This window comes from Melanotaenia boesemani, chromosome 2, assembly GCF_017639745.1.
Source record: "Melanotaenia boesemani isolate fMelBoe1 chromosome 2, fMelBoe1.pri, whole genome shotgun sequence".
Taxonomy (NCBI): domain Eukaryota; kingdom Metazoa; phylum Chordata; class Actinopteri; order Atheriniformes; family Melanotaeniidae; genus Melanotaenia; species Melanotaenia boesemani.
The window spans coordinates 22,657,824-22,685,732 of NC_055683.1; the positions used below are offsets into that span (position 1 = coordinate 22,657,824).

Genomic DNA, 27,909 nt, shown 5'->3' on the forward strand with positions numbered 1-27,909 from the left:
TATAATCATTGTGATAATAGGAAAACCGTTATTTCTTTGAGAATAACTGTAAGAAAATCTATAAACATGACATCCCTAGTGGAGTAAGAATGTTCTCTTTGTGTAGTCTGGCTTCCTCTCACCATCCAAAGACATATGTGCTAGGTTAATTAATCCCTCTAGATTCTCCTTAGGAGCAAATGTGAGTGGTTGTTTGTCTCTCTTTCTTAGCCCTGTGATACCAGTGTTGTCCAGGGTGTAGCCTGCCCCCGCCTGCTCATTACCAGAGTAAGCTCCAGCCTACCTGTGACTAAGTTGGAATAAACAGAAAAAAAAAAAAAATCTTTCAAATGAGTTCATTATCAAAAATGCTTGTGTCCATGTATGTATATATTTTATTCTTAAATACTTTAAAGAGGATAATCACATTGTGGCAAAGTCCTTGTTTGTGTTTTATTTTGTATTTTTCTTTATGTTTTTATTGATTTAACTCAATTGATTCACCATTTTATTCTATTTATATATTAAGTGAATGTTTTATTTGTGAGTGAGAAGCTGGTGTCAGAATTCTCATATAAAAAACCCTTATGTCCTGTAAATAAATAAATAAAATTAAATAAAGGTATTTTGGGATTGTTACCCACAAGATTTGTAGTTTGAAACTGCAATAAAATTATGAAAAAGGAATATTTTTTTAAAATTCTTCTTTTTCCCCATTAAAGGGTTCTCTTTTTGTTAATATTATGATTTAATTAATCACCACCTTATAAACCTCTTATAACAAGCCGTGGCTAATTGGAGGATTCCTGATGTGCCACATAACTCTTGGGCTGGTGTGCAGGTTAAAAAAATGAATGAATGAATGAAGGAGGGAAGGAAGGAAGGAAGGAAGGAAGGAAGGAAGGAAGGAAGGAAGGAAGGGGCTTACGCTTTGATCCAAGCAGTTATTTAAAAAGACTCAGTATGATGGAGAATAACATCACTGTCTAGTTTGTTTTGACTGATGATTTAACAGAACTGTAAATGTAGGGATAAATAGATGTCGCTGTGTTGTTTAAAACAAGCTAAACTTACTGGTCCCATCCCAGTGTAGCCACTGCCAGAGAGCTGTGTTTAATAATTCCAGAGGCATCTATAGACTCCATGTAACATAAAAACAGCAGAGTTACAGTGTCACTATAGTAGATATATGTGTCTGAACAGATCACATTTTCTTTTTATTTGTGTACGTCATGAAAAACATTTCAGTGGGTGAAATCTAAAATGAACTCAGACATAAAGAGAAACTAAGGAAGGTGCAAAAAACAGACGAGAAGACAGGAAGTACAGATAGAAAACAGCAAAAAGAAAATGACAGAGAAAAGAGGAACAAAGAGAGGAAGAAGTTTGTATGAAACATAAGTTTCTTATTTTGGTCGTTATTGTGGTCTCTGGAGATGTGTGAGCAATAACAATCTCTCTATACTGCTCTGTTTGTTTAGCTTTGCACACCTATGAAAAGCATGGAAACTAATTTCTTTAATCAATATTTTTGTAATCTGGTGCATTAATACAGGAAATTAGATTTCCACAATAAAAACTACAAGATTCTAAGTAGTAAACAGATTTTTCTTTTTTTTTTTTCCTTTCTTTCTTTCTAAATACCATAATTCAATATTCTAAAAATAAATTTGACTTTATTAATCATTAGTGTCATCCACTGAACCATCAGATTAATAAGTGAGAAAACTTACATTGTTGCATTATTACTTTTTTAATGTGAGATAAAAAAAAGAAAAAGAAAAAGTTAAAATGGGACTATTAACCTCAATGTACCATAGACTTCCAATATAATATTTTTGTGGATAGGATTGCATTTTCTGACGTGCACTGGGGCAAAAGCGCCCTGCATGATAGAGCTGAGGAGAAATGATGTGCTGTCGTCTAAATAACACTAATAACCTCAGACTCAATAGAAATTGCCCTAATATAATTCATTTCTTTTGATGTCTCCTAGCGATTTACTAGATTTGTAAATCCCTGTTTCAAATCAGACTGGAGCATCTTTTGTTGCTGGTCATTCCTGTTCCACATCACATAGCACAACAAATAGACCAGCTCTGTGACTACTCAGTGATAAAACAGGGCTAAATCTATTTAAAATTTTATTTCATATTTTTAACAAGCATTAGCAACTCTGTGGTAATTAAGTTAAAAAGTTATAATCGTTACAGCGCAACAGAGCAGATTAGAATGGAAAAAAGAAAAATAAATAAATAAAACATTTAATTTATTCATTTTAAATGCCATATATAGTAGATGTTCATTTGCTCAGTATTTGTATTTGGGTGTGCGCAATAAAAAAAGTTAATTATAAATTCATAGATTACCAATTTTAGAAGCAGTAGAAATAACCACACTCAAACTAGAGCAACTAAACAGCAGGCTGCACAAAATTTGAGTGCACAGCCACGTCCGTACAATTCACATCAAACCAGACTGTCCACCACATGCGTACCTGCCTTATTTCTTTTTGTCAGTCCTGAGCTAATAGCTAAAACATGAAACAAAATAGGATGTGTAGTGTGGATAGCTTCTAGTTTCCATCTTGCTGTACAATAAGCAGTTGCTGTTGCTTAGGTTTCATTTTCTATGAAACAGCAACCGAAAGAGAGTCACCTCCCCTCTTGCACAAACCAGAAGAGCAGATGCTTGAAAACAGCCAACCAATGCAGGTAAGTTCTCTCTTTTTACTAATGAAAAGATTTGTATTTACTCCCAAATTCAACTATAATCTTTGTAATTCAATTGTTCTTAAGAAGGCCATGATGTTTAAGACAACACATTTACTAAAATTTGCATTTTAAAACAAGCACAGTGAAACTGAACATTCAGGAAGCTTGAGGGCATTATTTGCTTCCTTACTGTCTATGTGAACATGTGTGAAGGTTTACTGTAAAGGTTAATTAGATAAAATAATTGATTTAATTATAAATAAAATACTTTTATATTATATATATTTTACTTTATAGGTATGTGTAAGAGAATTCCACTAAATAAAATATTGTTTAACAATTTAAATGTAAAAAATATAGTTATAATTAACATCACAATGTATTTTGGCTTTACCCTGACACACAATATAGATTATTAGTGTTTTGAAATCTCCCCTAGAACGTTACGTAAATGTTGAATTTAACATTCTCATGCAAAAAAAAGACACCAGTAGGATTTAAATAAACATTAAAAAGGGAAAAATCACAATGAAGTTAAATTTAGCAACCTTTTTATTCTGAACCAGGGACCTGCACTCATAAGCTTTTAACAAAAAAAAAACAAAAAAAACAAAACAAAACAAAAAAAAAAAAAACACAGCACTTTCGCTGCTATTATAATTGTAGGGTGTTCCGACCGCCCCGTCACCCCGAGAAGATCAAGTTAATTTTATTTTCCATCATTACTTAAATATTATTTCATATTTTCTATAAACAATTATTTCATATTGGTTTAATATTATCAGTAACATGTTAATTCCACTGATCTCTTTGCATTAACACATTAATTATGACACCCTTAAAAAAAAAATTTGATTGTTCATATGACTAGATACCTACATCTGTAGTTATATACCTATAGTGATATTCAGATGCATTCAAGTTATAAAACTGTAACAAAATGTATAGTATGGATAACACTTCTAACAAAAATTCTTTTACAGGGAATAGAAATGTCAAGAAAAATCACAAGTTGCTGTGTGGCACTGTTGCTTGCCCTGACCTCAGTGTTTGGGGCTCAGCAAAGGCTAAACTCCATCAATGATGTGCAACTGCCTAGAGATATTCTTGAGCTGCTTCGCTGGTTCGCCACTCAAGTGACCATTAACAATGTCATCCAGCTAAACTTTGCCTGTGGTGAATATGGCTCACATCATTATGGAAATTTTGAAAGGCTGTTGGAAGAACCACGCAGAGGGTACCGATACTACACTATTGGTAATATCAATGAAGGTTCGTCTCATCTTGACCATCCCTGGACCCAGCATGCTGGACAGAACAAGGCTCGGATCATATTTAGCGTCAGGAACGAGTATGGAACTCAATGGACTGTGGACAGAGTCTACATCACACGGCATTATGACGCATCTAGTAGACAAGGAACAAGCGAGTATGATCCGGACCAAACATACGAAGTCTCTACCAACTTTTTAAGAGAAATCAGGAGGTTGTCCATTGAAGAAATCCAACGGATTGCTGGCGATTCCCAGTTCAGAAACAGATTAGGTGCCCGATCACAGGAATTTCACTTCCCCTACCAGAACAGCTCCAGACTTCAATCTACTACAAGAGCAACCGATCAGAGTGACCTGTGCTACAGAATTCTTGCAGTCATTGTTATCATTTTCTTATTCATTATTGTTGCCCCACAACTTAATGTGAATAAATAGCAAGACATTAAAGAGAACATGAATCCAGACAGATCAACCAAACTAATGATGGTGGCAAAAACCAGAAAGCCAGCAGAACCTTTAAATTGACTGGTGACAATTAAAAATTTACAAAACTTTGTACCACCAAGCGGCCACCAGGTGCTATTTTATTCAGTTGTGTGCTCAGCTTTACTGGAAACTAGGGCTGGGCAATTAATCGAATTTTAATCGCAATTACGATCTGGGTTTTCAACGATCATAAAAATGAAATGGTCCGATTATTTTTTGTCCTTTGATTTGTGCTGTTTTCAAATCAAGCGCAGCTGTCATTGCAGCGCTTTGCTGCAGACTCCTCCCACAGCCCCGACCGCTTTAGTTTTATTCAGAACGAGTTGCAGACAGCTGGACACACGGGAGGCGGCGTCGCTCCTTCTCCATCATTTTCTATGTAAACTTGCGCGAGGAAGCGAAAATCGCTGCCCTCCTCCAGCCAAGCGACAGGCGACAGTCGTGCATGTAAAATGTTGCGTTCGTGCACGCAGACGTGCACACGGGGGCTTGCGACGCAACACAAAAAAATAGAAAAATGTTCAAATTTTGTGAGTCGCAACTAAATAATCCACCAGCTCCCAGAGTCACAGAGAGACAAACGTTATAAACAGAACTTTTTTCTCAATTAACTCAGTGAACAATCCGGGATTTAAGAAACTCATCAACACTTTGGACAAACGGTATCACCGCCATCTCAACTCCATTTTAGTGGAGTGTCTCTCTCTGCCCTCTATGAGTGTAGTGAGGGTGTTGTGAAAGACGTGGTGACAGTCCGATGTTTCGCCACCGCTACGGACCTGTGGTAAAGCCGCACCAGAGCCGTATAGAAATGTACATTACAAGATACATTTTATTGACGCGGATTTCAACTTGAAAACGAAATGTCTCCAGACAATTTTTTTCCAGATCACACCAGACGGAACATAGCTGCTGGTCTGAGACAAACAATAGCTATGGGGACCTGGTGGAAAGAAACTAGTCTGCATTACCACAGTAAACACTTCAAATGTAACCCCCCCCCCCAAACCTCTTATCTATAATCGTGTTAAATAATCGAGATCTCAATTTCAATCAAAATAATCGTGATTATCATTTTTCCCATAATCGAGCAGCCCTACTGGAAACACTTGTTCTTTTTCTGTACAAAAATGCACTGCCATGCTTTTCTTTACATAATGTCTAATAATTGTGACTCACCACTGACTCATGATTCTGTGTACCACAGAACTGAAGAAAATATACAATCTTGATTAGCATTATTTTATTTTTACTTATGGCTTTGGATTCTTTCTGTACTGTTTTGTTGTAATTAATTTTATATGATGCTTTATTAACTTACTTTTTGAAATACTGTTCTTTAGACTGAGTGAAAGACAGGATGTAATATTCTTCAAATTAAAAAGGCAAAACTGTTTAAGAATCACAACTAAAACTGGAACATTAAAGCCTATTCACCAGATTTTTAACAAAACAGTCAATTTCTACAGAACTTCAGTAAAACATGCATCTTCCTCATTAAGCAATTAAGTTATCAGCACATAAAACGGTGAAATTAAAGAAAAATTCTGACTTGTTCTTGTTCTTTATGGTTTTATCAACATGACAGCTTAAATGTGATTTTAAAAAAATAAAGCTGATCTGAAACATATGTAAATATTCTAAGCTTTATCAAATCATCTATAAAAACAGCCATTTTTTAAATAAGCAAGATTTAATACATTTTTACTGCACAAACCTGTTCCTATTGTATACAGTAATGCTCTGCCTTGATTTTAAACATGTAATCTGTTATTATTGTGACTCATCTGATTCATCTCCTCTGTGATACAGCTGGAGAAAATATAAAAAGTTCTGTTAATTTTCATTGATACACAAGCATCTATTGTTGTTCACTTATGGTTTTGTATTTTTCTGTAAATATTCATTTAAAACTATATTTCTGAAGTAAGGCCTGTTCAATCCTTGCAGATCAAATCCAACCTTTGACTCATGTGTTCCTGCTGCTTCCATCAGGTACATCCTGCCAAGATGCAAGACTGCAGCCATTGCCTTGTTCAATAAGCTGCATCTATATATCAATATATCAAAGTCCTTTTAGATATTTTTACTGCTTGCTTTACAAAAAAAATACCATCACAGGAAAATAAAGATTCCTTGAACCTTGAACTCCTGTCAGTGATCTAATTTTAATCTCAAGAAAGCTGGGTGCAATAAAATGAGACACGTTATTACCTAACTTTTTTTTTTTTAAAGATTCCAACATGTGTTATGTGAAAATGCCCACTATCCCTCATCCCAATCCCAATGATTTACTGCAGAAATAATTAACATCCCTTGTGACAAGCACAAGTTGTTGTCTGTAGCCAAATTTCAGACAGACTTATCAATAGGCCTTTATGTTTGTGTGAAAAAGATGGATAGTGTTTTCTAAAATGGTGAAACAAGGGTAGCACTCAGCAGACCAGCACAAGACAGATCATGAGATGAGTCATCTTAAAGTTTTGCAGACTCATGGAGCAGAAAAATGAAGATCAAAAATTTTTTTTTTTTTTTTTTTTTAAATGAGAAAATGGTTAACAAAAGTTATTAGGCTAATTTGGGATTATGACATTTGCAGGCTTTGGTCCAAAGTGACTTTGGTTTTAGCTCATCTCAGACAAATCCCATTCATTTTCAATGGGGGGGTGCAGAGTCGAAACTGTGGGAGGAGATACATGCCAAAGTTTTGTGACAGAAATGGAAAAAGTGATAATAATATGTGTACCAATGCATTGGCACCCATAATTATGCTGTCATTAATGATAAACATAGTAGAAAAATGAAATCTGCAAATCCTTTACAGTACAGAACTTACCAAAACTACAACAGGGTTCGATATAACTTTTTTTGTCCAATGGCTACCCGAAAGCAAGAAGAGCATACTGCATGAATCTACCTTGATATACTTCCTTGCTTCCCCTTAGCTCAACTTCCCTGTATAATGTCATGTCATTGATAGAATTGATTAAAAAAATAAATAAAAAATAGAGATGCACAGATACCAATACCAGTATGTAGTATTGATCTGATACCGTGTGTGTAGTCGTACATGGTATTCCTAAAAGTGCTCTGACACTACAAAACAAATACCAATGTAAAGAAAAAAAAACACTAAAAGCCAGTAAATCAGGTGGAAAGTCCAAGACCAACACCCATGTTAGCAAACATGACATTATAGCACTACTAGCTGACCATAGATCATACCTGCTCTCTGAGCTCAAGACATCCTTCCAAAAACTTGACAAATTAGACAGACGGGTGATCAAGTGGACTGGTCGGGCTCTAGATTAAAGGATTATTAGGCGCACAAAAAAAAAGAGAATTAAAAAGGTAAACTACCATAGGTACAGCATATCAGCCTCATTTGATTCTTGTAACATTATCATAAATCCAGCAATCCTGACTCACAGCTCTACATCAAATTTTCTATAATATACAGTAGAACCAACATGAGTAATAAGTATTAAGGCTGTGCATCTTCACTGGTCTCACAATTTGACTACAGTAATCTTGTCAAATGATTCAATTTGATTTAGTGATGCATCATGATGCAGCCCTCCAAGGCTGGATACAGCTGCATATGGATACAGCCGATGCAACACGATGCATCACCGTGTTGTATCCTCTGTTTTCTTTGCTTCTTTATCAATGAATACAAGCAGTCAAATAATTATGAACTCCCTGTTTATTTATAATTATTTCAGAAATACATTTGAATTTCTTTATATTGACAAAAATACACATGTAAACAATGATGTTACTTTCAATTTCATTATTGAACTTTATTTTTCCATTGCTGGAAAATCAAGAAAAATGACTGAAATGTGACATTAATATCAAACTTCCTTACAGTAAAGCAGTGTGTTTTGTCCCTTCAGTCTTTCTGTAGTCAGAACAGACAGAAAATGAAACTAAAGAAGATTTTTTTCATGCTCTCCTTTATAGCCAAAAAACATTTGTCTGTAACAATTCTAGTCAGTTTTTTGTAGGACAAAGTTTATTAAATCCCTTTAGTCCATTTGTGCATGCTAACCACTAGCTTGCCAATAATATTTTCCATAGACATTAGCCTTAAGCTAACTTATTGGTTTTTATACATTTTCATGTGTAATCTTACGTGATTTCCCTGAGACAATGAATGTATTTCCAGTGAAATACTTACGTACTTTTTGTATGTTTAGTTTAACAGTTTTCCTAAGTGAAGCCTCTTCCAATAAGGACTAATAATTAACTAGTTTAGGGATTAGGAAGATTGTAATTTCAACAGTAAAATTACTTTAAGAATTTCTTATCTGAAGCACTTTCTTTCTGCATGTATTACCACACCCTGTCTTGTCATGCATGCATGAATACTGACACCAGAAGATAAAATTCTAACTATCCCTTTACACTGAAGTGTTTGTGGCTGTGTGAGTCAAGAAAAATGCTCCTTCACAATGTTGCAAAGTAGGGTAGGTTCATGCATTTCTTTTACAAAGACTGAGATATGCTTAATAGCAGCTTGAAAAATAAATCAATATCAAGACAAAGGACAAGAAACTGAGATGAGCAATGTCTGAAACGAATCAATGTTTTGGGTTTTTTTTCTGTGCGTGTTTAAATGTCTGTGTGTAAACATGAGATCACATCCTGTTGAGACCCTCCAAGACTGGATACAGCTGCTCATGGTTACAGCCGACAAATCAGCCGAAGCAAAGCATGTCATTACAGCACCTTGTGCTGCTCTTTAAAAAAAAAAAAAAAAAAGGAAAAAGAAAAAAAAAAGAAAAAAGTAAATTATCAGCCTGTTCTTCAGTCACTCTCCCCTGGGCTAGATATTCTTAAACCGTTGTAAGGATTAGTTTATACACTGTAAACATGTAAGAATATCAGAAATCATGCCCATAGACACCAAAAGCAGTTATACATGCAATAATTTAATGTGACAAACGGGCCACCCATGCATACCACTGGCTTCCAACTGGACACAGAGGTAACACAAGCAGCAACAGAAATAAAGAAAAATGTTCCAAAAATGTAAAACATTTCTAAAAAATAAATAGTTTAAAATTTGTGTTTTTTGAGTCTTTCCTGCATGAGACAACAGAAATCAAAATGGGGCATTGGGCATGTTGCTAAATCAGTGTGGTGTGTCTAATATAGTAATTTTTCCCCAAATGACTGAAGGCTAAGGGGGCTTTTCTTATTTAGTTTTCATTAAATCAGTTTCTTTCTTACACTGTTTACACTTACTTTAAATCTTTCCCCTCCCTTCCCCTCTGTGCAGGAATCCTCCTATTTTGTCTGTCTCTCTACTTCCTATCTCTTCCGCGCTCTCTCCTCCCAGACTTCTTTCTTGCAGGGCCTCCCTCCATATGCTCAGCTAAACAGGAAGGTGGTAATCTGAGCCAAATGTGGCAAGAACTTGAGGCTTAATCCTCTCCCTTTTCCTTGCTCATTTCCATTCTACTTACACAAGGCCACACTTCAGATATTTAGTGTACTCATGTGCTGAATGATTTACTCTACAGCAGTAGCGATACCCAACAAAATATAGTTAAAAAGTATCTTCAGTTAGAGCCAAAAATACAACTAAAGGTCTGGTTTTTTTAAAGGCTGTTTGGTGGATAAAGAAGGAAACAGCATATAACTTAAATAAGTAGAAACTGCAGTCTATTTTATGTGAAATGCTTTATGACCTCCGGATTTGGAATTTTATCACCTCCCTGCTGCCTACGCCTGGATACAGCTAAACCAAAGAGAGCAACCCAGATACACATCTGTATAAAGATGAAGTGTCTAATGGCACAAAAGAGGAAAACAACTTATTTTTCTATAGGTTTCAATTTCAAGCCTGCTGCACAAATAGGCACATTTTATGCTAATGGTGAAAAATGATATGCCAACTCTATTTCCATCTTCTTAATTGACATACCTTGCGCAGATCCCTGCTAAGACATTGTAATATTTTTCTGGGCCAATGATTGTGGGCAATATTTTTTAATTAGGGTGCCTTCACATTGGCACCGTTTGGTCCACTTTAAACAGCCCGTGGTCCTCGTCCATGGATAGTAGGATTCGTTTAGCAGTGTGAACACCAAGCGCACTTTGATGTTGACCACAGAGGTGTACCTTGGTCTGCTTAAAAGCCGGGGGTCTCGGTTCACTTGCAAGCGGACTATCCTGTGGACCAAAAATGACCGATGTATGCCAACAGTGATAAAGCAACAAGAAGATGATGATGAAGTAGGAGAAAATGGCATGAGGTATTGTTTGGGTAGGAGGAAAAGCAACGCCAACAGCATATGTCCAGAAAAATGTATATGTAATATTAGGCACCCCCAACCTCCTCATGGCTCCTTCCAGTTTTTAATTGCATTATAAATAGCCCACACTCATGCACACACAACTCAGGCAGGGGGGCAGGGGGTCTTCCTACGCCCTCGTGTCCTGGGATGCGCTCGGGGCTGCGGTGGGTGGAGGTTTCGGTGCCTGCCTGGAGTCCTGTGTGGGGTGCTGTTGGGCACGTGGGGGGCTGCCCTCGGTGCCGCATTTGGGGGACTGGTGAGACCACAGGGAGAATGTATGTGGTTGTGTGAGTGTGTGTATGTGGAGAGGGTCGGGTCTGGGGGCAGTAAAGGGGGTGCTGGTGGGACCTGAGGACATGTTCTTGTCCCTGGGGTGCCTAACATTGGTGTTGGGTTGGCGCGGCAAGCGGTGGTTTTGCCTGGGGCAGTCAGGCCCCGTTGGGTTCCTGTGCGGGGCTCTGCTGGGGGGAATGGGTGGCTCTTGGGCCTGTGGGGTGCCTACCCTCTGTGCGGCCCGCACCGCGGCGCCCAGTACCCGCTGGGCCTGCTCACCGTCACCCTAGGCTGCCCTTGCCCCGCTGCACCGGGGGGCTCCGGTCTGGGGGCCCCTCTGCTCTGGTCTGAGTGAGCCGCTGCTCTGTCTGCTTTGGCCATCCTGGGCTTGGTGCTCTGTGGACCTGCTGGGTCTTTGAGGCCAGGATTGCTAGAACATTCCTTGCAAAAAGTGCAAGGTTTGGAAATACTCTTGCAAGGCTCCACAATAAAAATCTGCATGATAAGTAAACACTGTCCTAGACTATTCTGACCACAAAAAATAAGAAAAGAAAAAAATCACTGTGACACACCCACACAAATGTAATCTGTCACTTTTACCCACAAAACAGCATTTTTGGGGGTTACCTGTTGGGTACCTGACCCGCTGCAGGACTCTGCCCAAGACTGCATCATTTACAGTTACAGTTTACTTGCAGTAAAGGAGCCGGTGATAGTGGAAAGATTTCCTCTTTCAGTCCTATCTAATCAAGAAGCCCGGTTTTCTTCTTCATCCTGCTTTTTCATTATTGATCAGTGGTTGTTTTGTGGAGCATTGCCCCCTAGTGAGGAGATGTTTTAACTATGTGGTGTTGTCCAGAAGGTTTGGTCTGCTTGAGTCTAACTGTAGTGTGAACACAAACCTCTAAGCTCTAACGGCAAAATTTCCCCCATCTCACCACAGTATATAATACTTTAAAAAAAAATCCTGGACCCAGCTGTGACCTGGATCACCCCCAAATTTAATCACTTGTTCATTATTCAACTTCTGAGATTTCCTGAAAAATTAATTAAAATCTGTCCATAACTTTGAGTTATGTTGCTAAAAGACAGAGCTGAAAAAATATCCTCCGCCTTGGCGGAGGAAACAAAACAACTAACGGGAGGCACTGCTCCTGATTCCCAGCCTTGTGCATCCAACTAGAGCAAACCAAAAGAGGCAAAACAGTAACACTTGCAGCCCCTAGACACTATAGTTAATTGAGGTTGGGGAAAACTAAGCAAATTTAGGTGTAAAACACTTTCAGTAATGCAGATGAAAATACAAATTTTCTCCTGAGAATGCTGCTAAAAAAGAAGTCATGGGTCATTAGCCTTCAAGATCAGGTTTAATTTAGTCAAAGATGTGTGAAATGCACAGTAGGGCTGCACAGTACACAAAAAATGATTATCATCACAGTATCTAAATGCCTAATATCAATATTACTAAATACTCTTTTCACAGCACACATTTTGACTTGACATAGGACAAGTACAAAGTGGAGCTTCTGCTTAGAGATAGTTCTGCTTTCCACAAGCTATTTAAGCAATGTGGCCAAAAATAGAAATGGTATACTTCCCTCTTAAATACACCTTATCTTAAGCTACATATATTGAAGTATCTTCAGTATTTAACAACCTATTATATATTTTCCTATTATCTTGCTGCACTCTGGTAAACAGCAATTAGTTTTCAGGCTTCCTTATTTTGTTTTGTTTTTTGTTTTGTTTGTTTTTTTAAGTGTTGAATCACAGCTTTTAGAGATTTTAGAGATTGAGATGTTAAGATACCATTTTTCTGTCAGATACCTATTCTGATACACGGTGTATCATTTAAATAAATTATATTTACTGTAGACTATTATTCAATGGCCTAGTATAGGTTAAACTTTAAATTAACACATGAAAAAAAAAGGCTAACAGAACATTTTTAATTATTGAGTAGTTAAATCAAAGAATTTTTATTAAAAAAAAATCTTGGAATTAGCTTTACAGTGGACGACAGTAGCTGGTCATCCAGCACAATAAATTATAAAAGCTTTCTTTTACAAATTCCTCCATTTTTTTTTAAAAGCATTTGCCAGTGTTTGTTGTTTCTGCAGTTTGTAGCGCTTTTCCTTTAACTCTTCAAAACCAGAGCCTCGACACAAAATGTCTAACATTCTTTGAAATACCTTAACTCTTCGACCGTTTAAGCTATCGATGACAGATTCTGAAAGCTGAGCAGCACAACTTTGCGTCGATATACACATTACAGTAGTAGCACCGCTGCCACAAAAGATGACATGCTGACATAACGGCAATGCTAAATGTTAGCAAACAGCGACATGTAGCTGCTTCTATGCTTACTAACTCAAAACAATTGCCACGCAAGATTGTGAAAATTCCTGTGTGTGTGGGGGGGTAGTGGTGTTTGGTCAAAAAGATAAATAAATAATTATCATTCTCTTTTCCCTGGTATCAGATGGTGTTAAGATAGAAATATTGCCTATACTGATCCCCTTAGTTTAGGCAGGATCAGTGAGTATTTCAATGCTAGCATCAGTATTGATATAAAACCAGTTAGTAGTGTCGGTATTGATACTAGTATCAGAAATAGGCAGTGTAATATCTTTAACTATAAACCAACACGGTGGACTAACCAGTCCAGTCATCAGAATGATTGAACACAACTGGCACAAAATAGAAAAATCAACATCACTCCAACACACTTCATTCAAAGCTTCATTGTGGGAGGACTACATGAGGAAAAGTCATTCTTCCACTCTTTAAACCTGACCTGGTCTGGTTCAGTGGTAAGTTCAACAAAACAGTTACACACAAGGATGTCGTAACTTCACCAATGCATATGGTGCAAGTTATTACAAAAACATGGGATGCTCGGTTTAAGCTTGGCAAGTCTTCTGTGCCATATGTCAGGGAGGTCAGTCAGCAGTGGCTAAAAGGTAAAACCCCTCCTTGACAAGAAAAAGGGTATATAATTTACATTCTTTATTCAATTATTCCATCAACACATTACAGCGTATGTGACAAAGATGAAGTAATAAAGATCTAAGAGACATTAACACATCTTAATTAAAGGAATTAACAAAAGTGAAAGCTACACAAAAACCCAACCACTATTTGATTTTGATGTGATTGCACATTTAACTCCAGGTTTGCTGCCCTGTTCAGCTGCCTGGTTGAGTTTATATTTTTTAAGTGCTGTTATGAAAGCAGCCCTGGAATTCTCATCATTGCCCTTCATGACCTAAATTCACAGACTACACTGACAAGCTCAAGCACTCGTGGTAAGCATCTTTTTTTGTTTGTTTGTTCACAACTGAACCTTGACTATTAAGTACAACAACCTTGAAAAAATACAAAACAAGCTCACAAAAAAGGAACATTTTAAAATGAGGATTTAACTGTGTGTGAAAAAATGTGTGTGTCAACACGACTGTCTAAAAATGACAGAAATTAGAAACTTAGCAACACAGGAAAGCAATCATCAAAAGATTTCATCATAGTTTAGCTGTTGCTGCTGAGCTGTTGCAAGTTTCTGGATTTAGAAAGATGCATCATGCTAAAACCAGTTACATCCGGTATTGACAACAACACTGCATTGAAAAACACAATTTGATTGGGTAGATCTCACAGGCTCTCTCACCTCCACAGACAAAATTTTCATTAGACTTTCTTATGTAATACTGAATTGAGAAGGTACTCACTTTCTGTTGGCCGAGTTGTGGGTGGATCTGTGATCGGCAAATTCACCCTTTCCACCCGTGGCTCTGCAAGGGAAGGCAGGGGGGCAGTGGGTGCAGGTGGTGGGTGGTTGCTGTTCTCCACCACATTGCCGGATACCAAACTGTCTGGCTGTCTGAATACAGGCATCTCTGGCCTCCTGAAGAGACCCTCAACTGGGCTGATGTTAAGGGACGTGGGTTCTGCTCTTCTTTGAGGAGGCTCAGGGATCCTAGAGGTTGGGGCAGAGGACAGCTGGGGGTCCATCCTCCTGGGAGGAGCAGGGGGCTCCTGTGACCGTGTCATGCTGAGCTCTGCCCGCCTGTTTGTGGTGCTGGAAATGGAGTTGGAGGAGCTATCCAACGGGTTACTCCGGTTGCTCAGGCTGACCTCTGGTCGCTTCAGGCCAAAGCGGGCGATACCAGCACTGGGTGAGTTGTCAATCTGCTTGGAGGAAACCTCAATGGACATTTCTGTGCGGCGGGAGGAGGCTGTGTCAGGGTTACGACCAGCTGATAACTCAATGCGACTCATGCCGGTCTTTGGGGAACGTAGACTGGAGGACTCTGAGCCAGAGGTTCTGGAAGAGGAGTAGTCTGAGGTGCGGGAGCTCAGGTCGTAGCTCCGCTGGCTGGATGTGGAAGATGTGGATGAGCGGAGGGAGCTGGTGGTACGGCGGGACAGGGGTGATGGGTTTGTGGATGTTTCTGTTTCCTCCACCTCAAACGACCGTTTCAGTGCTGCAAAACACAAAAAATCAGTGGTTAGGAAGAGAAGAATAACCTAAACAGTTTAATATTGACTTAAACACTTTCAAAATCATTATACAAAAGTAAAATAATAATAATTATGATAATAATAATAATAAAAAATAAATAAAAAAAAAGTAAAAATCATAAACCTACAAATAAAATGGCAAACACGAGGATTAAATAAAAAAAATAATTTTAAATGAAAATGAAAATAGTAATTCTGTAGCTAAATCGACTTATTTTTAAGGAGAGCTGCTTCTGTTGCAGCAATTTCACAGGTTATTTACAGGTAAGAAGCAAAATGTTTTCATGTGGGGAACGGTGATATTAATGACAACCGGAATTTTACAAAAATCGTTCAAACTCTTACTGAACAGGCTAATCTTACCCGACTTGACACGCTTCACGTAGCTCGTTAGCATTTCGTCTCGTCTGTAAATGGTAACTCAAGCAATAAAATACTTCCTAAATTTCACCACGTAGAGTCTACAATATATTTTTCCGCTAAAACCCACTGGAAGACAAAGCGGACTAACGTCTCACACACCTGTTAACGCCCCCGAGACGAGAGCCCCTAATTGATCACGTGACTCTCCCAACCGTCTCATATATATAAATTCCAACTTTTAGAAAACATAACTATATTAAATCACAAAATAATGTCAGTAGCCATTAACATTTCAGCCAAGACCAACTATTTTTGTTTGTTTAAATAAGGTAATGTCACCTTACAGTCACTGTATGAAAATTGGGAAAACGGTTTTAAATATAATTGTGCTGACACAACATTATCGACCTACATGCAATATTGTAGGAAACCTCTGCTTAATGCCTAAGAAATGTGCTACTGAATAGCTTTGTGCTAATATTCTATAAAGTTAATATTTTTTGTCAATCTAACCTCAGGAAAACTAAGGGGTAATGTGATTTAACAGTCTGGGTTTCTATCAGTTATTAATGGCTCCACCAGTGAGTCAGTGATAATGAATGATTTTTCTTTTTTAACTGCTCACATGGCTTCATTTTAATAAATGTGCAGATAATCAAATGATCTCATCAAAACTCAAAGATTAGAGAATGAGTCCAAAAACTAAAAACAGATTTTTGTCTCAGAACTTTGTTCTTCTCCTTTTTTTCCTCTCCCATTAATCATTTCCCAACCAGTAATTTTTTTCTAGTTTCAATAAATGCAAAAAAATCGTGTATCAAGACTCCACCTACTGCATCTACAGCAGTTACACTGTTTACATACTGAGTATTAACAATTTAGTGATGCTGTATGCAATTTAATATCAGTGAGAGTTGTGAAGTATTTGTTGTTAATGATTACGTTTTCTTGCATTACAAATTAATAAATTTAGCTATTTGATCCAAAACAACATACAAGTGACAAAACACCTCACAGTATTTTTGTTTAAATGTTTTTTTTTTTTTTGTTTTTTTTTTTACCCAGACAAAGAATCTTACTCCAGGCAATTTTATTTTTATTCTCTCCTGTGCTTGTTATACTGTAAAAACTGAAATGTATGTTTTGATCTGGACCAAACCTAAACTGAGCACTCCATCCATACCACCCAGCTTTGTCTTTAACTTAATATTTCTGTTGTTTTAGATGCTTTTTTCCTAACAGTTCATCTCCATGTCAGATGTTATGGGTGACTCCTGGCTCACCTCAGATCAGTTCAGAGCAGCTACAAAATCTGGAGCAGCAGCATGGCCTCCATCCCAGAAAATGCACAGGGATCTGGCCTGCTTCAACTCTGGCAAGTCAAGCACCAGCACGGGAGTTTTTTTTTTTTTTTTTTTTGTCTGAAAACACATGGTGCTTTAAAGAAATATCAGTAATCTAAACCTTTCCTTTCTGAATCTTAAAAATATTGAGTTGACATTTGAATCTTAAAAATATTGAGTTGACATTTGTTTGAGTGGGTTTATAGCTTTAAATGACAGCACAGTTAGTAATTCCAATCTTATTCTAATAGATAGGATTTCTTAAATATAAACCTCCATAAATGTGCATAATAATGGTCGCTCATAATGCCTTGTATACCTGCTCTGCCTCGTTATATTCTCTTTAATCCTATAGAAATTATTTAAATTCCTTTTACTCTACCTGCTTGTAAGTATTAAGCATGACAGGAAAAGTTCCAGAAAAAAACAAGCATGCGGTATACTGTTCAGCACATTTCCACCTTCAAAGATCATTTCATTGATCTGTGACAAAAAGCTCATTGTACTGCTCACAAGGAATTTTCCTGGAAGACATCGCTGTCCATCAGCCTTTTCAAGCAAGAGCCATTAACCACACAAATGAAACATGAGTAGGAAATATGCATCATCCACTGGAAGGACTGCTGCGACAGGAAAGGAAACATTTTTCAGAGGAAATAAAATGAACAATTAATGAGAAACTCTGCGTATCTGTTCTAAAAGCACATTTTAGTAATTTTTCAAAGGTTTCAAAGCCTGGTACATTTCCAAAAGAGGTTAGAATGACCAAAGTGGATGTAGCAAATGTTTTGCCTTATTTCAGCAGCAACAAACCAGCATTTGGGTTAGGTTTGGTTATCATCCCAGATAAGAAGAGCCTTTATTTTTAGTCTTTGGTCTTTTTAAATGGTTGTCATTACAAAGTTTGTCATTACAGTTGTGGAGCTGTTTAAGTTAGCAGCAAAAGTGTCACACACTTATAAAAAAAAGTGTGTTTGGCTGTTAATTTCCTATAATGACCTATTTGCCTTGAACTGTGCTCTGTGACTGGTAACAGAAGGCCAACACAGTGACGTCCTCTCAGACACACTGGAGACAGAGGCCTTGTCAGATGTGTTACTATCTCTCTGGATGTGTGTGTGTGTGTGTGCGTGTATATTTAAACACAGCTGGAGAGTAAAGCAAACACTGCCTGTTTTTTTTTCTCCAGTTGGAGCCAAACCCTCTGCCTTTGGTAACATCGCTGCATCATGGGATTTGCACATATTATGGATAACTGTTGAAGGAGAGATCACAATTTATCTTGTTTGTATTTGTATGAACAAAACTGAACATAAGCCTCTTTGCATTTCAGTGACGGTGTGTGTTCGGATGTTAATGCATGGCTGTGTACACGAAAAGGTTAAAAGGACAGTGTTTTAGGTTCACAGATATGTAAGCCTTTAAAATCAAGCACAGATAATACTAATAACAAAGTGAACTAAATTCCCTCCCTCCTTTTCCTTACCTCTTATTTAATCCCAAATGATCTCGAACTCTAAACAATACTGCAAATGATCTAACCACAAAATAAAGAAGAGATTTAGCCAATCACAATGTCTTTTTACTAAAATTTGCTCAGGCAAGGACTGGATCCATGTATTCCTCTGAAACATATTTACACTGCCAGAAAATCACATGATGTAGCCTCTGCAGTGTAGCATGTACTGACTGAGCACCACATTCTCTATGCCTCTTTGAGCATGACAGTGGATGACCTGCACTGGTCTGTGAGGAGCAGTTTGTCTTCTGCATTTGACAGTAAGCAAGAACTTTTGCCAACCCATTCATCTTAATTAGTTTCAAAAAGCTACAATCCAACTATGACCAACACCATACACAAGTATCAGCTGTAGTTTGGTACACTGTGCTTGTGTTGTATATTTTATAATCAATTTATTTTACTTTTCCATTTAGTAATTCAGCTGTTAAATGTGAAGTTTGTTATTCTACTTAGTTTAAGTTCGCCTTGCATACAAGAGGAAATACTGTGCATTTAACACAGCATCACTGCTAGTCAGTTTTTATTGAATCAAAATAGGCCTCACTGTTTACTGTAAGTATTAAGTTACAGTTAATGCAAACCAAATATTTTGCAGTGCAGCTGCTTCACGTTAAAATCCTTCAGCTGATGAGAAACAGGATGTTTTTTATTGTGAAGTCTTGGGAAACACACCTGAAGTTAACTGAAATATTGATCTAAAATGTGTTATTTTAAGAGTTTCTTTATAGTGCATTTGGAGAAACTTATTAAATACAGGATTTAGGGTTGCCCTAATTAAATGGTTTAGATCAAAAAGGCTCAATGGTGAAGCCAAAAGGTAGCAATACAGGCTACGCGTCCCTTCAGTGAACAAAAAAAAAGGTGACACAGCTGCTAGCAGTAACATTATACACCAAAAGTAACATTACAAAGCAAGCAAGTAACATTATAAAAGTAAAACTTCACATTAGAAGAATTTAACAAGTTCTTTCACTTTGACGGCATATGAGAAAAAACATAGATGGGGTCTCAGTATTTTTTAAATTAATTAGGCATACTATTATTATTCTTTTAATATTTTCTATTAGTCCTTTTACTAATGTAATACACTACACTGAATACAGAGACAATCACCAACTTTCTGTTAACGTAGCTGCACAGCAAGTACTTTCTGGAATATTATACAGCTGGTGCTGTTACCATCAAAGCCATGAATTATTCACAATAAAGATCAAATTAATTTATCTATACTCATCTTCTTTCTTTACAATATAGTGGCTTTTGTTTTAGAATGTGTTTTGGGCCACCAGACTTTGTAGTATTTTTGTAGTATATCAACAACAGGAACCAACAGAGTTCAAAATCAGTTCATCATAATCAGCTGAGAAGATAAAGTGTGCACTATATCAAGCTAAAAGTGACAAGAGAAAACTGACAAATAATCAGAGAAATAAAACAGTAATCTCTGATTATTTTCCACTGGTTATGATCTGAGGCACAAGTAGAAACAGCATCAATCTGTATAAGTCTAGAACATTAATTTGAAATTATTGCAAGATGAGGTCACTTCCTGGTCATGTTCATACGTTAACAAACTTAATTTGCATAATCTACCCCATTCCATAGAAAAAATACAAATGTCCAAGAACTAAAAGATTGTTTTAGCTTTTGGTAAAAAAAAGAAAAAAAGAAAAAAAAGGGTCATTTAAAAGACTCAGTGCTTTTGGTAGAAAATTGCCTTTTGTTTTCTAATACCTCGTTTCCACCAATGGAAACAAGTCAGGACGGGACCGTCAGGGTGCGGATATGGCCTTTAAACTGTAATCTCGTTGCGTTTCCACAGCCAAATGTAACCTTACTTGAGAGGCGAAGTATCAGGTTGATAGCGATAGCTGCATCAGCTACATAACAGCATGACGCCATCTCAGTGCAGCGCCTTCCTTAAGGTAAAACCGAAACATGACTCAGAAACAAAGGAGGAAAATGGCAGCCATCCAACAGTTTGTGTTCTTTCTTCTTGGCAGTGCTTCAAAATGTCCTTTAACAATTTACTTTTTTCTCAACCAATCAACGGATTGCAATGTGTCAACCTCCACCCTTTTGGGTCGGGTCGGTTAGATTGGTACCCGAACAGAAGGGTCCCAACAAAGTAGGATGGGTCGGGTTGAATATTAGGTTACCCTTTCCAGTTTTTAAGTGTGGAAACACAAAAAAATGCATCCCGACCCACCCGTGTCGGTGGAAACGCAGCTTAAAGGCTGTGTGTGGTGCTTAGTGACATATTGTGGCAAAACTGTAGACTGCCTCCAATTAAAAAAATGAAAAAGAAATAATAATAATTACTCATATTATTTCAAATTTAACAAACTCTTTCTGCAGCTAGAGTTAAGTTTGTCCACTCTGGGTTACTATACTAAGATTGCTGTGCAACATGATAGCAGAGAAACCATTTTTAGATATAACTCACTGGTATTAAATTTATTACCTTTATTAAAATGCTATGCTTTACCTTTTTCTTGCAAGTCTACAATAATAAAATGCATGAATACTATATTTAATTTCTATCAGTAAATGTTGTAGATTGTGACTTTAAATATTCTCAAAGCTCAACTTTCTGCTAACAGATTACTGTAAAATAAAAACATAAACACAACATAGCTTGGATTCACAGTACATAAGAAAATCTTTGATAATGAATTTTTATTTATTTATTTTTCTTTTTAGCCATAGTATGAAATGGGGCTGACTTTCACCACATGATTTTCCTTTACAAGACCATCTAAAATACAAAAAACAAACAAAAAAAAAACAAAACAAAAAAAACAGCACAGAGCAGATTTAAAGCCCTGCTGTTCGCTGTGCGGAGTGACCAACGGTGCTTCCCTGCAGCACCCAGCAGCTGCGTCATTACCAGGAAACCTGTTCTAGCTGGTGGGTTTGGAGAGGCCTGATCATAGTGATAAGGAAAGAGACTCGTGAGGAGGCTCCTCTGTGGGAAAACACTTCCTCCATCTCTCACACTGGGTCAGTAAGACAACCGAGTCTGACCGTTACTGGTTACATCTGTTCTTTAAAGAAAGAAACTATATCAAAAGCTGCTTAATGACACAGTTTCAGTTTCTTTACAGACTCTAGGGCAGCAACCTTACACAATTCCTGAAAAATTTCAAAGCCACGGTTAAGTGGCAGTTAGCCTATAATAACAGCTTTAATTTAAAAAGACGTTCGAGGCCCAGAGTTGCCCGATTCTTGCGCAGATTTCTCTCTGCTGCCATTAACGAGTTTTGTCCCACAAAACATGGCAGGCTGCCTATTTTAGATGAGACTGCTGAAACTGCTCTACACACGATTAAGAAACAGAGCATTTACTATGGCCTCAACTTCATATGACAAATGCTCTAATTTACACTATTATATAGTTTATAATCTTTTATAAAAATCTCTTGATTTCATTGATCTATTGCTGTCTGAAAGCCTTGTTTAATTTCAATGTAAAAGTCTTTGTTATTGTGATGCACTGGTGAGTGCCACACAGGCTGGGCCCCAAGCAGATCTGTAAAAAGAGGCCCAGCTGTGCTCAGATCCACTCCTCCACTGCCTACTCCAACATTTTCATCCACCACAGAAATCTACTCCTGTGGAATTTCCTCCCTTTGGACCAGCAATTGCCTCTAACATGCATTACAGAGAGAAATAAACAGTTGTCTTGGTAGTACTGGTGGAAGCAGAACTCACTAGGACTGACATTTTATTAACTTTACATATAAGTTTATATTGTCTGGCGTTCGACTGAAAATAATATCTTCAATTAAACAGACACAAGAAAGCTTTTTGCAAGACAAGTCAGAGAATATAAAAATATGAATTCTTGTTTAGAAGAAGACTCGGCTGTTTCACCAATGATCTGTGGCAGTTTGTGAGGCCGGGACCAGAGCTGAGGTCATCGGCCTTAAGGGCAAGAGGATCCCGTCTCTGTTTCAGCTTCTCACTGGAGCTGAACGCCCAGCATAATGCATTTCCAAACAAAATACTACGATTACAAATATTGAATTGGCTTAGATTTGATTGGCTGCAGGTGTGAGTGTCTTTGTTGTACACCTGCAGACTTGATGACGATCGATTAATTAAGTGCATTTAATTAGCAGCATCTGGTCGCTTCTCTCTCACATGGAAGCAAAAAGGGTGCACTTAGTTTTCCACACAATGGTTCTTCTTTTTGGCTGAGTGTTTGTTTGATAAATTAATTTATGATCTGGTGAGAACCAGAGGATTTTACATTGTCCTGATATGTAAAACTTTTCACTTGAAAGAGCATGCACTTTCTTTATTCATTGCTATAAGACCAAATGAATGGTAAAAAAGACAGAGCCTTTTCTACCATGTTTGAAAGTTGTCCTCACTAGCGCACACACCAGATGTCATGAAAGTGAAAACAGCTCAACCAGTTAAAAATAATGTTTTTCTAGAGTTAATGAATACTACACTCCTAACTGTACACAATGAGTAAGAGGAAAATATAGTCTGTTATAACAGGGTAAGGTTTAGGATAAAAAATAACACAAATACATCTTAAAAAAGCAGGAAAGTTATATTTTCAACTCCTCCTATCCACATATTACAATATACACATATATTTATCCTATGGTTGAAAATTGCTTTAAAAACACAATAAAGGTTTATATTTACTAAAACTAAGAGTCAGTAGTGTCAGTGTTGATGGAAATTAGAATAAAAAATTTCCAAATGGTAGAAATCAACTAAAAAAATCCTTTAAATTTAGTTAAATTTAGAGTTAGGAACCTCATCTGCCCTAAAAAAATCCAACATGGCTGCCTCATGCCTAAAAAGGTAATCGTATGAGATACACACATGATACTATCCAGCTCCTATCAGTGAACACATTATTTAAAATTACTTGCTCACTAAGAAAGCAAATAGGACATCCAACTGTAAATTTTAGTCATTATATACATGGAGGAATATAAATTTCAGTGTTGCAGAGATAATAAGGTAGTTTTATAACACCAAATGATTTTGAGGCAGAAAAATAATCTTTTTCTTATGCATGAAACAAAATTTGTTTATTTTCAAACTGGTGGTCTTTTTTTAATGTATATTTTAAATTATACATGTTCCTGACTCCAGATCCCAAACAGTGGTTGTCTGATGTGTTAAAAGTGGCTTATTCATAAAAATATGCCATATAATTTTAAAAGGTGCATGAAAATGCATTTTAGTTACAATAACATGACCACTATTTACTCAGTTTTCAAGCCTGATTCCCACAAGGTTCCCCTACTGTGTCAGAGTCCCACAGGGTCACGCATCATGGTCCACGATGGTGACACAAAGGTATTACCACTCTCTGAGCCCAACCAGGGGGCAACACAGTCCACTGACAATCACAACAGCAGCCCATTACACTGTTGTTCCAGAAGAGGCATGTCTAAAAGCATGACTTGAAGCCACAAGCAAACCTTTTCGCCCCTGATGCCCGTCTTTTCTGAACACCACTTATCTTTATGCTCTGTTGCACTGTGTAAGCCAGAGGTCTGAAGACCTAAAGACAGGAAGAGAGGCAGAGGCTCACCATACATACCACAAGCAAACTGGTGTTGACAGAGGAGAAGCTCTGGACAAGTGTGGATGCGTTTTTAATGGCTATGTGTTTGTGTGAGACAGCTTGGGAGACAGAAAGACAGGTTAGGGGAGAGGTGTCGGCCTGTCAACCCCCCGCCCACCCTCCCTTCTCGCATCCACTACCAGCCAGGCCAAGGGGCTGTGGATGGATGAGCCGCTGAGAGAGGCGAAGCCAGCGGAAGGAGAGGTGGAGGAGTGGAAGGAGAGGGATGACAGGGGGAATCTGTAGGTCTGGGGCAGAGGGATGACAAAGAAGGAGGAAAGATGGATAAGCAAGGGGGGGAGGAAGTCCAGGTGTTCACCTGACTCCTGTATGGTCAACTGCAGTCTCCTGAGGGCTCAAAATACAGTATCATTTTTGCCTTTCTGGGCTCTACAAAGAGTTCAAATCAGCTGCATACTTTCCTCTGAGCACAAAGTTTCTCTCTCAAACAAGTCATCCACAAAAAAACAACACACTTTCATGCCTCTCAACATCAGTTAAAGAGCACTAAAAAGCAACAGTTTAAGCAGGAGTTTTCCTTTCAAAACACCACACCTCACAGCAGACGTCAACAGACTCCGTTTTTCCAGATCCTGCTCGATCCCAATCAAACATGTGGAAGCTATCTAAAGTGTCCTCATGGCAGGGTTAAAGACAGCCTCGCTGCACAGAATGAGGAGAAGAAAAGCAGTGAAATGAAAGAAACTGACCTTCAAAGTCTGATATGATCCCTTCCAAGTGAGCGTTGACAGTGGAATCAGACATTTTGAGGCGCAAGTGTGTGTGTGCGTGTGTGTGTGTAATGTGAGAAAGGGAGCAGGGTTCCCTTTCCCCAGCAAAGGAAAAGTCTTCCTGAGGCGCAGTCCCACTTTTAAACAAATCCCAAATTAGGAGCCCTTGTAGAGTCGAGGGGAGAGTTAAAAAAAAAAAAAAACACAAGAGTTGAACAGCTTGATCTCTGCCTGTCTCTCCTGTTTCTTACAGCAGCAACTTACTTTTTTCTTCTCCTCCTTCCCTACTTCCACAGCTTGGAATGAGCCAGCACTGACAACCCCCCCACCGCCCTCCTCCTCCCTCTTTCCCTCTCTAGCTCACCACCTTCCCTCCCCCCCCCTTTCTCCTTCCCTCCATATTTCCCTCCCTGCCTGCAGCCCTCCTCTCAGATGGAGCTTCTTTCTATGAAACCTCTCATTTTCAACTGGGCCGGCTGAATCATTCAAATGCACTTCCTGTAGACACGATCACATGACCGATTGCACTTTTCCTGAAGTTTTGTTTTAAACCTGTTTGAATATGGCAACACTGATATCCTGTGAACACAGTAAACACCCGAAGAGAAGACCTAGTTTGCAGAAGATGGAGTGAAAAGTTAAACAAGAAATATCTGGAGTGAACGCTATGGACTAATATGGTCAGGGCAGGCTCACACAGGCGGCCAGTAGATGGTCAGATATGCTCAGTTGCTCTGGAGGCAGACATCAATAAATAAGTAGGCTAATGACTTAATGACCACATGAATGAGCCTCTGTGTGTGGGGACATAGGGGGAAGGGTGGACAAGGGTGTTGGTCAGTGAGTGTGTGAGGATGTATCTTGACGGAGGATGTAGCGGTTGGGGGATGTCTGTAACTGTGTGTCACTGAATGTATGTCAAGAATGCACATTGATTGCGTACGGCCCTTACAACTGCCTTATTTCTTGTATCTAAAGCCTTTCTCACCAGACATGTCCATTATTAACTTTAATTTACACTTTTTGTTTGAGCTGGAGTTAAACAGTTGTCTAACAAGCAATGCTTTGACACCCTTAGGCAACCATACAGGCAAATAACTGAAAACACACTGCTAAGGGCCTCAGTGTCATTCAGTAGTGAAGACAGCAAACACTAACAATGCAGTTGTCATGTTTGTGTGTGTGCATGTTAGCAGACTGTTTTCTCTTTTTTGACATACTGCTTTCTAAACTAAGGCAACCTTGGGAGTCATCATCATCGTCACCTGAGGCAGAAAAAACGAGAGGACTCAAAAATGAAAAATGTATTTGGAGAGGTGAAAGAAATTAAAGTGAAAGATATGGGTAATGATCCGAATTTAAGCTGCAATAAATTGCTCAAGTTGTAATAGGAACAGAATGAGTTTACGGTCCCCTCAATAGCAGCTGTCACTTGTTTGATTTATCATAATGGGCTTGAGATTTTGCATGTCTGGAAAGATTTCCCCCAATTTGTTGCTCACACTGGAATCAGAGTTAAAGCTTTCTGTTGATTTAGGCATGTTTACCGATCATAAACACAGATGTTCGCAAAGTGCACAAATACACAGTGATGTGATGATTTTGAGAATAAATATGAAGGTTTACTGAAGCAGAAACCTTCAAGTTGAGATTAATGTTACACCACATTTCTCTGTCACTGAACCATGCAAAGAATGTAACCAACAGAAAAAACTAGAAACGTCAGCGAATGTCTGATATCTTGAAATCCTTTTGAAATGACTGTTAAATATTTTTTTTCTGTCTCACTCATCTTTTTTCTTGCTTGCTCATACTCTCAGCCCCATCCAGATGTAATAGCCTAAATGTACACTTAAGTGTTTTTCTTACAGAAATAAGCTTTGAAATACATCGCAATGTGTCACTGCCTCCAGCAGAGGTCAGCATTACACTTGTATATCAAAGTTGTTGCTATGGGCAACAGTGTTAATGGTAACAGTGTCACTACCATAAAGTAATATAATCTGGAAATAGATAAAGATAGAGACATGAGGAGAATCTTGCTTCAGACACACCCTAGACCCACACAGCATATCCTACCCAACACGTGTGGTAAATTCCTTCACCATCGCACACACACATGCACACATGGGCTGCATGTGCTCACACAGACAATAAATATGTGCACAGCAGACACATGCAGAACTATGAACAAGCATGCACTCTGAGTCAAACACACAACCCTTATACTGAGGCACCAACATCTCTCTATCTTTGTGGGGACACAATGCAACCCTTGACTTGAATTTAAACCACTAACCCAGATCTCTACTTTATCTTTGGCTTAAGACTGTTCTAAAAAGAACCCTGAAACCAAGTGTGCACCTTCAATTGCACTTCACAAAGTAACTTCAAACAAAAAAAAAACTGGCCACACTAGGACAGGATGACATTTACACACTCATACACAAAACTGCATACTTCCTTTCACTGCAAATCCTTGCAAGCCCCAGCAAGCCCAGACAGCGCTAATCAAATCTGCTGTAACAACTGTCACACTGAGAAGGCTAGAATGTTTTTCACCCTGTAAGGAGCTTCATTCATATCATAGCGTTTATGCACTCGTTTTAAATCCCATTGCTTATCTGCTGTTTGCAGAACATGTACCTTGGATATGGCATAAAATGACTTGAATGTGTGTGAGAAATGTTTTAAAATGTGTTGCTTCCACATAGTATAACTACTATAACTTCAGCTTCATATGGTTTTAAATGCAGTACACTGCCTTTTCTTTCTTACAAACCTCATTTATCA

At 38.0% G+C, this 27,909-nt stretch overlaps 2 protein-coding genes across 6 annotated transcripts in view; one reads left to right on the forward strand and one right to left on the reverse strand.

The window, feature by feature from the left end:
- Nucleotides 1-27,909, reverse strand: part of LOC121650823 (septin-9-like) — a 74,688-nt gene that overhangs the window by 26,901 nt on the left and 19,878 nt on the right. For 3 of the 5 annotated variants that reach the window (XM_042002579.1, XM_042002593.1, XM_042002607.1), the window contains one exon: nucleotides 14,763-15,518. In XM_042002579.1, coding sequence (XP_041858513.1) covers nucleotides 14,763-15,518 — 756 coding nt within the window. Of the gene's footprint in view, nucleotides 1-14,762; nucleotides 15,519-15,918; nucleotides 16,057-25,095; nucleotides 25,303-27,909 lie in introns of those variants that run through there. The other 2 variants (XM_042002587.1, XM_042002598.1) reach the window with 2 other exon arrangements.
- On the forward strand, nucleotides 2,629-4,702 carry LOC121650867. The gene is made up of 2 exons (XM_042002652.1): nucleotides 2,629-2,693; nucleotides 3,677-4,702. Exons 1-2 carry the CDS (start codon nucleotides 2,667-2,669, stop codon nucleotides 4,400-4,402), a joined length of 753 nt encoding a protein of 250 aa, XP_041858586.1. The 5' UTR covers nucleotides 2,629-2,666; the 3' UTR covers nucleotides 4,403-4,702.

What these genes read in the sequence shown, in the direction of transcription:
- LOC121650867 (XM_042002652.1), top strand. Translation starts at nt 2,667, where the DNA reads ATGCTTGAAAACAGCCAACCAATGCAG. An exon ending in AAAACAGCCAACCAATGCAG is followed by an intron (nt 2,694 to 3,676) that starts GTAAGTTCTCTC and finishes ATTCTTTTACAG; the next exon opens with GGAATAGAAATGTCAAGAAA.